The sequence below is a fragment of the Equus przewalskii genome, chromosome 19 (assembly GCF_037783145.1).
Source record: "Equus przewalskii isolate Varuska chromosome 19, EquPr2, whole genome shotgun sequence".
Taxonomy (NCBI): Eukaryota; Metazoa; Chordata; class Mammalia; order Perissodactyla; family Equidae; genus Equus; species Equus przewalskii.
This window is the reverse complement of record NC_091849.1, coordinates 41,454,540-41,467,105: the sequence shown is the minus strand read 5'-3', so window position 1 is coordinate 41,467,105 and position 12,566 is coordinate 41,454,540. Positions and strand designations below refer to the sequence as shown.

Below are 12,566 nucleotides of genomic sequence, written 5' to 3'. Positions count from 1 at the left end.
TGTAGTTGTTTCATAAAAGCAAAGTGTCATAAAGCAAACTTTCAGATAGCAGGGGAAACCTGTACATTTTAAAGACTAGTAAAACAAAAGCTGAGGTGAGCATCCTCTAAGTGTAAAAACTTCCTTGTGTGATCCTTCCTTGTGTCCCACCCCAGGTTAACCACTATCCTGACTATTATCAAGAAAGTTAGGATTTAGCCTCTCTTTATTATGTTTTAAATTCTAGACTTGAAAGCAAAATAGCTCAATAATGGAAGGCCTTCAGTCTTTTTACATGTATATTTTATTTTGTTATTTTTTTAATTAAGGTAGAGTTGACGTGTAACACTGTATTAGTTTCAGGTATACAACTTAATGATTCAGTATTTGTATATGTTATGAAATGATCACCACAATAAGTCTAGTTAACATCTGTCACCATACATATTTACGAAAAACATTTTTTTTCTTGTGATGAAAACTTTTAAGATTTATTCTCTTAGCAACTTTCAAATATGCAGTACCGTATTATTAACTAAGTTGCCATGCTGTACATTTCATCTCCATGACACATTTATTTTATAACTGGAAGTTTGTACTTTTTGACTCCCTTCACTCGTTTCACCCATTCCCACCCCCTGCCCCTGGCAACCACCATCTGTTCTTGGTATCTCTGAACTTGGGGTTTTGTTATTGTTGCCTTTTTAGATTCCACATATAAGTGAGATCACATGGTATTTGTCTTTCTCTCTCTGGCTTATTTCACTTAGCACAAGGCCCTCAAGGTCCATCCATGTTGTCACTAGTGGCAAGATTTTATTCTTTTTTATGGCTGATTAATATTCCATTGTATGTGTGTGTGTGTGTTTGTGTGTATCCATCGATCATTGTAAATAATGCTGCAGTGAACATGGAGGCGCATATATCTTTTCGAGTTGATGTTTTTGTTTTCTTTGGATAAATACCCAGAAGTGGAATTGCTGGATCATGTGGTAGTTCTATTTTTAATTTTTTGAGGAACTTTCACACTGTTTTCCCTAGTGGCTGCACCAATTTACATTCCCACCAACAGTGCACAAGGGTTTCCTTTTCTCCATATCCTCACCAACACATGTTTTTTATGCAAGGTAATACTAGAAAGATAATAAGTAACATTTATTGAGCACTTATCCCATGCCATTGACTCTTCTGAGCACTTTACACATCCGAACTCCCCAACAACTGTATGAGACAGGTAAGGAAACTGAGCATGGAGCTAGGAATTTGGTCCCACTGGAATTCTGCTCCAGCCAATCAGGCCCCTAAACCTGTTCTCTTAACTATTATACCTAATTAGAATATTGTTTAGTAATTTGACACAATTTTACATATTTTTTAAATTTAAAAAAAAAATTAAATTTCTTTTAAAGATTGGCACCTGAGCTAACAACTGTTGCCAATCTTTTTTTTTTTTATTTTTCTCCCCAAAGCCCCCCAGTACATAGTCGTATATTTTAGTTGTGGGTCCTTCTAGTTGTGGCATGTGGGATGCCGCCCTCAGTGTGGCCTAGTGAGTGGTGCCATGTCTGCGCCCAGGATCCAAACTAGTGAAATCCTGGGCCACCGAAGCAGAGCGTGCGAACTTATCCAATCGGCCAAGGGGCTGGCCTCCAATTTTATATTTTTAAGATCTGTATTTATTTGATATCTTTGACTACTCTAACCAGATAACAGTGTAACCATCAAACTCTGTCTTGTTTCTGCTAGAATCATTTAGTTGGAAAGCTCTACAGGCTTTAGATCTTGTCCAAACACTCCTAACTTTGCATTGCTTGGCACAGGTATATAGTCCACCCATTTATCTAAACCTTATTATATCTTTAGCACATAAGGTGCTTCAGGATACTATTAACTGCCATCTAAGTTTTACCCTGGCACCAAACTTTACTTAAATGAACCTCATGTTCTGTGCCACTGATGTCGGGTTACTGGAATTGCGCTAATTCAAAGCAATTATCTTGGGCCTAGGTGCTGCTCTTTTCTTGCTGTGTGGTCCTGGGATAGTCACTTAATAACCAATTTGAGTTTCCATTCTTCGGGTGTAAAGTGCTGCTGACACCTACCTCATTGTGAGAATTAACTGAGCAAATATATGTGAAAACACCTCACACAGCATGGTATCTGGTAGGAGTAAAATAAATGCTCATAAATGTCCTCTTCCCATTAAAATTGCTGTTGTAAAATGTGCTTGGTATAATATTTATTATATGTGGGGATATAAGAAGCAGGATTAGATTTAAGCACAATGATGAAATAGCAACTTTGGTGTATGCTATATGCAAAGTCATTTGTGTGGCTGACACAAGTGCTCTACAAATGAAATGGGATCTGGTATTGCTTTTGTTTGCATATGTTTATCTTGAATGATTGGGGAGAATGCAAGTATATTATGCTATTGCATTTAGGTCATTTTATTTTTTGATGAGAAGGAATTCCCAATCTGGCTAAGATCTTATGCTCTTTAATCCTTATTAAGCTGTTAAGACTAGGATGTTATTTAACTAAAATAAAGATCCAGATACCAAACACATTTTAGGGTTCTTGAGCTCTACCTGAATGATCATGCTGTTTTATCCCAGCATACTCCCCAAGCCCCCGGAAAGTTCGAATATCAATGTCTCTTCTCACCAGAATAAAGACGTAGGGGCCGGCCCCATGGCCGAGTGGTTAAGTTCACTCATTCTGCTTTGGCGGCCCAGGGTTTTGCCGGTTCGCATCCTGGGCACAGACATGGCACCGCTCGTCAGGCCATGCTGAGGCGGCGTCCCACATGCCACAATTGGAAGGACCCACAACTGGACATATACAACTGTGTACTGGGGGGCTTTGGGGAGAAAAAGGAAAAATAAAATCTTTAAAAAAAAAGATGTAAAGTCTTTGCTTTCTTTGGTAGCAAGGAAATAATAGCTAATCCACGTGTGCAGCTTTTGTCAGTTTATAATGCACTTACACACAGTTTTCTTATTTGATCTTCCCAGCGCCCTTGGAAGGGAGTAGAGCCGAAGTTATATCCATGTACATGTGAGGACGTAGAGGTCCCAAGACGTTAGTGAGTTGCTTAAGGTTGCGCTGCTAATAAGTGGATAACCTGGGGCTTCAACCCAAGCCTTCTGATTCTAAATCTAAGGCTTTTTCACTCTCCCCAAATCCTATGCCCCTTATAAATAGACCCATCTAGTATCTTATTAGATATGGAAGCCAGTCAACAAGGCAGGTGGATTTCTAAAGGCTTTTTGATCCTAACCACCACACAGGCATTTAGGGAAGAAAATTTCTAATGTTGGGCTTGACCATCTTTCAGTCTGAGACTGTGGATCTCTTATACATCATTGAATTGATTCCAAATTGTTTTTTATATATATATCTTTTTATTTATGTATTTTATTTATTGATTGATTTTTGTTCGTGAGGAAGATTGGCTCTAAGCTAACATCTGTGCCAGTCTTCCTCTAATTTTGTATGTGGGACGCCATCACAGCATGGCTTGATGAGCAGCATGTAGGTCCACACCCAGGATCTGAATCTGCAAACCCTAGGCCACCAAAGCAGAGCAGATGAACTTAACCACTATGCCACCAGACTGGCTGCTGCAAATTGTTTTTATTTAAGAAGGCTAAAACAATATGAAATGTTTTGTTCTAATATAAAAATGTACTTGTGGGGAGATGATAAAATTACAGTTTGCAGTGGTAAATACCATGTGAAGTTTTTAACTGAGAATACTTTATAAATGTTAGAAAGCATATCACCTAAGAAGTAAAATTTGAGATAAACTTAGAAGAAGGGATCCTCTATCAGTGATTAATTCAAACAACAATATACGTAAAGTCAGCAGAACGCAAAAATGAACAAGAAACAGTCTTTGTCCTCAAGAAGCTCACAGTTTAGGTTAGGTTGTCACTCCATGTTTGCTGTATAACAGCTTCCTAAGCCTGTGGACCATATTTCTGTTTAATAGTGAAAAGGCATTTTAATAAACAGTTTATAAGAAATCAATTCATCTGTCAAGTGGAGTTAGATTTTACCACCTAGATAATTCTGAACCACAGTCAGTGTGTGTGAATGCAATCCTAGCACCCTTTGTGTTTCACAGAAAATCATAAATCTGTCTGTTTTGCACTTTCTCTGCAGAAGTCTTGAGTTTGAACCTAAACCATTATCCAGAGCCATTAATGGGTAAAACCAATGGCAAACTAATAACTTAGAATCTTAGAGCAGTAAAGGGGCAGATCTTGAGCCTTTGTTCATGCTGTCCATGCTGTGCACTGAAATGTAAAATGTTATATGTTTCTTTTTGCATTATTATTTACTCTGGGTGGTATATACAAAATTTTAGAATTTTAAATTTGAGTGGTTCTGGAGATCTTCAGTGGCAGAGTGTGCGCTGAGACCCAGGCCTCTTGATACTAGTCTGGCTCTCTCTTCCCACCAGTCATATTTGGCTTCCTAATTTAGTGGCCATGAGAGATTTAATTGTGCTGTTCTTAAAATCTTACATGCGGTTTATTTAGTTGTAGATGCGTGTAAAATGTTTCCTTATTTAGTTGTAGGAGTTTCCTCTACCTTTGTATCTTCCTAGGCTTTTGACTTGTTTTTACTTTGATTAGATTTGACTGATTGTGTATGATTAAAAAATTATTTATGACATTGACTTAAAAATATGTCATTTTGTAGACTTTCTACCCAACCTACGGAGAAAGCACCTAACTTAGGTTCTGAGCCAGTGGTTTTTTTGGCAGTGGCAGTGAAAATATGTTTCCACTCCCAAACAATCAGCATTGGGTGCAGCGTCCTATATTATCACACCTGCCTTGTCTACTCTCAGGGCTGTCTTGAGGCACCTGGGAGTTGTGTGTCGCAGCACTTAGAAAATCAGAAAGTGCTATTAACAACATGTTGCATGCATACATTCATGCATGAATCTTCTGATTAATTGTATGCTTGAGACTTTTTGTCATCAGACATTTTGCTACATGAGCTTATAGATTGGAATGGGCCAAAAATGTGGCTGGGTCAAGGAAAACACTTAAATCCAACAAGGCCTTACTCATAGTAAAATTATGGAGTGAATGGTGGGGAAATAACCTAGAGTGTTAGTGCCTTAGAATGTGAATGGAAATAATAGGTGGATTTGAAAGTCTTTTTGTTTAATGTCTAGCCTCTTCATTCTTTTATCAGTGTTTATTGAGCACCTAGAAAAGACTAGGCACTTTTTTAGACATCACTGATGTTCACAGTAAGACAAGATGCTGTTGCTGTCCTTCAGGACCTTACAGGGGAAGGCAGTTACAGACAAGATATAACATAGAATAATAAATGTTTGCATTTTAGAATGCCACATGAGTGACTTTTCTGGAAACGGTATAAAATCTTGGTTAAATTTTTTCTGGTTTAAATTTATTAATATTCTCTTGGTTGACTTTCTAAATTTTTAAATATATATTATGAAATATGTATAATATGTTTAAAATATTTTGAGATGTATAATATATAAACTGTATTTTTAAATATATAAACTATATTAAAAATATATCTATATAAAGCCTTAATACCTAAAATATGGGTCTGTTCTATTTGGTAAGCTATCCGAACATTCCTTCCCCGACTACATTAATATTAGAGAGCTCTTAAGGAAAGAGCATTGCTGCTGTCACCTTGGTGTTAGTCCTTGGTGCTAGTGTATCTTAAGAGCAGAAACGGGTTTGAATCCTATCTCTGCCACTTATTAACTCTGGAACTTATTTGTGCCTTAGTTTCCATGTCTGTGAAATGGGAATAAAAATAATACCTATCTCATAGTTGTGAGGAGTGAATGAGTTAATATGTGTAACAGTGCTCAGATGAGTGTCTGGCATACATTAAAGGCTAAGTGTTAACAGCTATCATCATCAACATTGTCATCATCATTATTATTATTATTATTTGGCAGAATAAGACTAAATTGAGTAAGATTTCTTTTTTTTTTTTAATTTTTCTCCCCAAAGACCCCCAGTACATAGTTGTATATTTTATTTGTGGGTCCTTCTAGTTGTGGCATGTGGGATGCCGCCTCAGCATGGCCTGATGAGAGGTGCCATGTCCGTGCCCGGGATCCGAACTGGCAAAACCCTGGGCCGCCGAAGTAGAGCGTGCGAATTTAACCACTTGGCCACGGGGCCGGCCCCTTGGGTAAGATTTCAAGAATGGATTTTCTCGTTCTCAAGCCTTGAAAATTGCTCTAAACTAAAGGTAGAAAAGAAAGGAAGGAAACTGAACCTTTGTTGATCATCAGCTATGTACCAGACAGTGGACTAGCATTTTACGTGCAGTCTCATTTAATCCTTACACCACTGCTATGAACCAGATGAGACAACAGGCTCAGGGAAGTTAAGTAGCTGGTATAGGTTCTTGTACTAGTCAATGGACATCATGAGGATAACTGGTCTCTTGTTACTCTACATCCTGTGCTCTTGCCTTCCATGACACCACAAAGCCTGAGAGTTCAGCAAGTTTCACTAATAGATGCTTGTTGGGGACTTATTTCTAATGGCCATTTAAAGGGATGTCATCTACATTTTTATTTTGTTCCTACTGTAGTGATTTGTTTTATATATCTGTAATTCCATACCCCCCATTCAAAAGTATATTATAGTAGTTTAAATGATATGTAAGTGGGACCTAGGTGGAAAATATTTGAATGTATGGAGTTTTCTTAATAGTTTTGAGAATTAAGCTGACTTATTATAATTTCCCCATTGTCAAGATCACCATCAAAATTATTGAAGTCATTACTCTTCAGGTTAATAGCTGTTTCATAGGGCTTTTAAGCCTGAACTCTATGTATTTCTATATCCTAGGTGCTATTTAGTATAGAACTGGTTATTGTGGTCAGCTTTTGGGGAGCATCCAGAATTAATTCAGATAACTTGGATTTAAATTTAATTAAGTTAGCTTTTAATCTTTTGGTGTTCTTATATTGAAAGTATAGTTATTTGGATAGGAAAGAGGGAAATTTTATGAATATAAAGCCACCATTCGTACAGTGTCAGTTTAGTTTTCTGAATAAGGTTCCCTCAGACCCCCAACCTAGCATGTGTGGAAGTTGTAAGCTCTTCATAAAAGTATTTGTGCATTTCCTGGGTTTTACCATCTTACAACCACTTCTGCCTCCTGGACCCATGTTTCCTTGTCGTGTGCCTCTGATGTATACCATAGGGCACCCAGATGTGAAACTTGGCTTCTCTGATTTTCAGAAAGGCCCCATTCACACAGGGCATTTGTGGGTTTAGTGCACCTAACTGAAGAAAGGAGGCAAAATAGAGGTGTGGTGAGCCTTACATTGCATTAATGCAAACAACTTCTTAGTGAGGCAGCCCTGTTCTTAAAATGTTTTCAGACCTCCCTTAACCTGAGAACTTCACCCCCACCTAATCCCAGCTTTGCTCCACTATAATAACTCCTCTTCTCTTCCTTGCCCTCTGCTCATCATTCTTCTCTCTGTTCCTTTCAGAGAGAAAATAACAAATTCCTCCTCTTGTCTAGTTCAGAGCAATTTCCCTTTCTTGACAGCCACTCTGGCATCTTGACAGCCATTCTGCAGGGATCCATCCACTCAGGGGGACTGGACGTGAGAGGTGGGGGACCCATATTGGGAGAACATATTTTCACAGAGAAAATTCCTTCTAAGAGGAAGTCTTGTGTTAGTTATTAGGATGACAAAATAGAGAATTTTTCGTCTTGCTTCATGGCAGCTGATGGCATACTAATCTCAAGTTTTATTGAGTCCTACTTCCTGAATAAAGCGTCAGAAACCTAAAAAAATGATTATACGTGCAATTTGTCCGTATCCTACACTCTAGATATCTTTGACGAATATAATATCCTTGTGTATAGAATGTGTGCTGCTTTTAAGGAAGCATGCTGCTTACCTGAAAGTCATGAACTCATTTAACACAGAGGAGCCACCTCTTGGTGTCTTTCGTTTTGATATTTTAGCTTTTGATACTCAAGTGTTTTGCTACCATGAATTTGTTTTTTTGTTTTTCTGGCAATTTTGAGTTGTTTGCAAAGACAACATTTAATCTTTAAGACCTATAACAAATGCAAAAGTACATGTTTCAGGAAGCACACTTTCATACTTCCACTTATGGATCAGCCTATTCCTAAGTGACTGAATCTTTGATTGCTCTTAGCTGAAAAAAAGACCACAGCTTTTTCCACTCTTTTACATCAGTTTTGTGGACTTGTAGTGAGTTTACTAAACTGCATTGTAATATACCAATCCTTTCTTTGAATTTATAAATAAAATTCATGAAATTGCTTTTCTCTTACAGATTGTTTTCCCCCATAGGTAACAGAGAAGAGGAAACCTAACCAATGACTATGGAATAATATGGAAGAAGATGGAAAAAACTTGTTTAATGGGTAAGAAATTAAACTGTAATGAAAAGTTATTAATGAAAACTATTCCTAAGAGTGTTATGTATGGCCAATCTGTAATACATAGCTGAGGTTGGAATACTAATAGGGTGAGTGATGAGTGACTATCTTTGCCTTATCCCCATTCTAAACTTCCACCCTCTTCTTTGTTAACTGTTGTGAAGTTTTCAGTACTATGAACTAACTTAAGCTAAGAGGGACACAGCCATATCTAAAGGTAAAGATGAGACCTGGAGACCAGCAAGCATACTTAAACAAGCCTAGAGTAGGTCTTGAAGGTTATGGTGGTTGGATGGAGACTGTCTGACGTGACCTATCAAGAATATCAACCACCCCTTCTTCCTCTCCAAATACTGCCAGCTGCTGTGGTGTTCAGCTCAGCATGGGGATCCCATTCATTGAGGCAGTGCAGGTTGTATGTCAGATGATAATCAAATAGGATTCCAGAGAAAGCCCAATAAGAGATTTAACTAAATTTATGAAATATAAAATTTCTTAATTACACCAGTCCATACATTCTTATTGTCAATAATTCAAGCATTATAGATAACCAAAACCCTCTACCTGAATCTTAGCCTCTTCCCAAAGTACATAGGTGTTTCCTATGTATTTGTGCAACCTTCTTCTTTGCCTAGTGGTTAAAAACTTGAGCTTAGAAGCCAGACTGGTTTTTTTTGTTTGTTTGTTTGTTTTGGTGAGAAAGATTGGCCCTGAGCTAACATCTGTTGCCAATCTTCCTCTTTCTGCTTGAGGAAGATTGGCCTTGAGCTAACATCTGTGCCAGTCTTCCTCTATTTTGTATGCAGGATGCTGCCACAGCTTGGTTTGATGAGCAGTGTGTAGTCTGCACCTGGCATCCAAACCTGTGAACCCCAGGCTGCTGAAGCAGAGTTCATGAACTTAACCACTGTGCCACTGGGCTGGCCCCAAGGAGCCAGACTCTTTTTGACTAGCCACTGTTGACATTTGGGCAAGTTAATGTCCCTGTGCCTCACTTCCTCAGGTATAAGGTGGGGACAGTAAATGCCCATCTCATAGCAATGTTAAGGATTAACTAGTTAATCCATATAAAAAACTTGGAATAACGGCTAGAACATTTTGAGTGTTCAGTAAGGGTTAGCTCTAATTCTCATATGTGTCCCAGTTAGCATTTCTATGTACCATCTCTCCACAGAGGAAGCTTTTTCTGATGTACTCCAAGAGTTAAACCATCTTGGATAAGGTTAACTGTGGTGGCAATGATTTTTAAATTTTTCCATGAAAGTTTTCTTTTTGGCTGCAGACTTCGTTTCTCCCAGAGTATGGTCTAGACTATGTGTGAGAATAGAGTTACACACCTTCAGGTCTCATTGCGTATCTTGTGGTATAGATGATGGTGACAGGAAGATATGAATAAACAACTGTCTTCAGGCTGTGATGATCTGTCTTGCCATAAAAGTCTCTATGTCAAGCAGGACTCACTATTCTCTTGTTTCCAGATAGCCATGTCAAATTTTCCATTAAGTCTATTTTGAAGGACAAGTCTTGTTGAGTTTCTTTTGTTTCACAGCATCATAAGAGTTTTGAAAATGTCTTTGATATCTTTTCCATGGCTTGTCAGTATTAGGTGCTGCAGACAATTACCTATTTTTAGAAGGAAGGACACAAACAGTCATCCCATTTTAACATGTTCCTCCTGTGTTGTTCTGGGGCTCTATTAGATTATATGGACTATTCTGTCTGCTGCGAATATTTTAGAAGACTAGAGTATAAAAGCGGAAGTTAACATTTAGTGAGTATTTATTATGTATCAGGCACTGTTGTAAGTGTTTTACTCATTTATTCGTTATCTCATTTAATCCTGTCTTCCACTTATGAGGCAGATACTGTTATCTTCATTTTAAAAGCAGAGAAAAGTGAGGCACAGATTAAGTCACTTCCCCAAAGTCGCATTGCAAGTGACAGCTTCAGGATTCAAACCTAGGTCCTCTGCTCCAGGACCTGAGCTTTGGGGTTAATACACTCATAAGGTTTGCTGAGGTGGATGTGAATTTAAATAAGACAATAAGCCAAATATCTCCTGAAAAAGTCACCATAACTAATCTGTTTTTCCTTGCCTTGGGGAAGAAAAATTTGAAATCATGTATCTTAAGTATAGGAAAAATGACAGATGATTATGTAAATAATAATAATAATTTTTTTATTATTTGTCTTTTGGCTTTTTTGAGGAAGATTGGCCATGAGCAAACATCTGTGGCAATCTTCCTCTATTTCTTACGTGGGATGCCACCACAGCAAGGCTTGTTGAGTGGTGTATAGATCTGTGCCTGGGATCCGAATCTGTGAACCCCTGGCCATCAAAGCAGAGCATGCGAACTTAACCACTATGCCACTGGGCCAGCCCAATAATTATTTTTAAAATAATTACTTTTCTTCTCCATACTTAAATAAATACAGCTGGGTTTTTAAATTTTTTTAAAGATTGGCACCTGAGCTAACGTCTGTTGCCAATCTTCTTTTTTTTTCCTTCTTCTTCTCCTCAAAACCACCAGTACATAGTTGCTTATTGTAGTTATAGGTCCTTCTGGCTGTGCTATGTGGGACACCACCTCGATGTGGCTTGATGAGCCGTGCTAGGTCCGCACCCAGGATCCAAACCTGCGAAACCCTGGGCGGCTGAGGGCGGCTGAAGCAGAGCGCGCGAACTTAACCACTCAGCCCCGGGGCAGGCCCCCTACAGCTGCTTTGATTACAAATCATTTCCAGTATATAGACATCGCCTGAACCTAGCTAAGGACCAATACATATTTAAAAGGGATTAGAATGCTTTGACTCGTAGGTTACCATTTAGCTGCTATTCATAGAAATACGCAGATGGAAAGATTGAGCTGTGCAGCAGTTTGGAACTGATTGGTAATTGGAAATTGCTCTTTGTCTGTTAAATAATATTTGAATGGCAGACAGTAGAAAGTTATGCAAGGGAAGAAAAGGCAGGAGAAAGGTAACTTATGGGTCTTATAAATAGGATGTCCTTATAAGTGATGGTCTAGAAAGTAAGTGTACATTAACAATTGACATTTATATGGGAACTGGAAGGAGTTGTAGTATGTGGTTTTTGTTCTTGGGTCTGTCTTGTCAAAGAGAAACGCTGGCTTTTCTTTTCTTTAAGTAGTTCGTTTCCTGTTGAAATATGGTAAAGTACAAAGAGGAAGGACATCTAAAGTGACAAAAAGTACACTAATAAAATGTCTTGGCTTCCCTGTAAAGTGTGGCTACACATAGCCTGTGATGTTTTCCTCTCTCCTCTCTCCATCTTTTTAAACTCCATTCCCTTGTTTGAGAATCCTTCTGAATGTTGATCAAAGTTAAGCTTTTAGTGTACATGTCTTTTACAACAGTGTCATAAAGAGTGGTCCAGGGGCCCCTGAGGCTCTTTCAGGAGTCAAAACTATTTTCATAACAATACTAAAACATTACTTGCTTACTAGTTTGCAGTAGAATTTTCCAAAGGCTACATGATGTGCAACCAACTGAATACAGAAACAGATGGGAGAATCCAGCTGTCTTCCATAATCCAGATATTAAAAAGATTTGCAAAAAGATAAAATAAGACCACTCTTCTCACTAGATTTGCAGTGAGAAGCACTGTGGTTTCTTTCTACATTAGAACATGACAGTGACCCTCATGTGGGCCAGAAAGTCATGGTGCCCTCTCCAGTGATTGGGTAGACTGTGAGTGCTGGCCAGTGCCCACCACCTCCCTATGGATTCTAGTGACATCCTGATAGATTGAGGCTGTGTCTCCCAGTCTAGAGAACTGAAAATTCTAGTCTTTTTTCATAATTGTTCTACAGGGTATGTTCCAGATTATAAGGAACTGTGGAAATCTGGACTTAAAGGAGAAAGGAGGGGGTTTGGTTTTACGTAGGAACACAGTCCAACCTTTCCTATGACCCCACTGCTATCTACCAAATTTGGAATGTTCTTTGCATTGGTTGCTCCCAACTTTGGGAGTACAAAAAGGACCTTTCAGGACAGCCTTTTATTTTACAGTACTAATTGAGCATCTGCTGTGTTCCAGTCCTGTTCTAGGGGCTGGAAATAAGTCAGTGAACAAAATAAAAGCAGAAAAAACTCTACTCTCATGGAAC

At 38.4% G+C, this 12,566-nt stretch overlaps 2 protein-coding genes across 4 annotated transcripts in view; one reads left to right on the top strand and one right to left on the bottom strand.

The window, feature by feature from the left end:
* The window catches only part of TOMM6 (translocase of outer mitochondrial membrane 6), a 74,184-nt gene that overhangs the window by 6,209 nt on the left and 55,409 nt on the right, over positions 1 to 12,566 (bottom strand). The window lies entirely within an intron of this gene.
* The window catches only part of MED20 (mediator complex subunit 20), an 85,538-nt gene that overhangs the window by 33,762 nt on the left and 39,210 nt on the right, over positions 1 to 12,566 (top strand). The window contains exon 5 of one of the 3 annotated variants that reach the window (XR_011530086.1): positions 8,348 to 8,423. Coding sequence is in view for 1 of the 3 variants with exons in the window: in XM_008538903.2 (XP_008537125.2) it covers positions 8,348 to 8,377 (30 nt within the window). In the remaining 2 variants the exon portion in view is untranslated. Of the gene's footprint in view, positions 1 to 8,330; positions 8,424 to 12,566 lie in introns of those variants that run through there. The other 2 variants (XR_011530087.1, XM_008538903.2) reach the window with 2 other exon arrangements.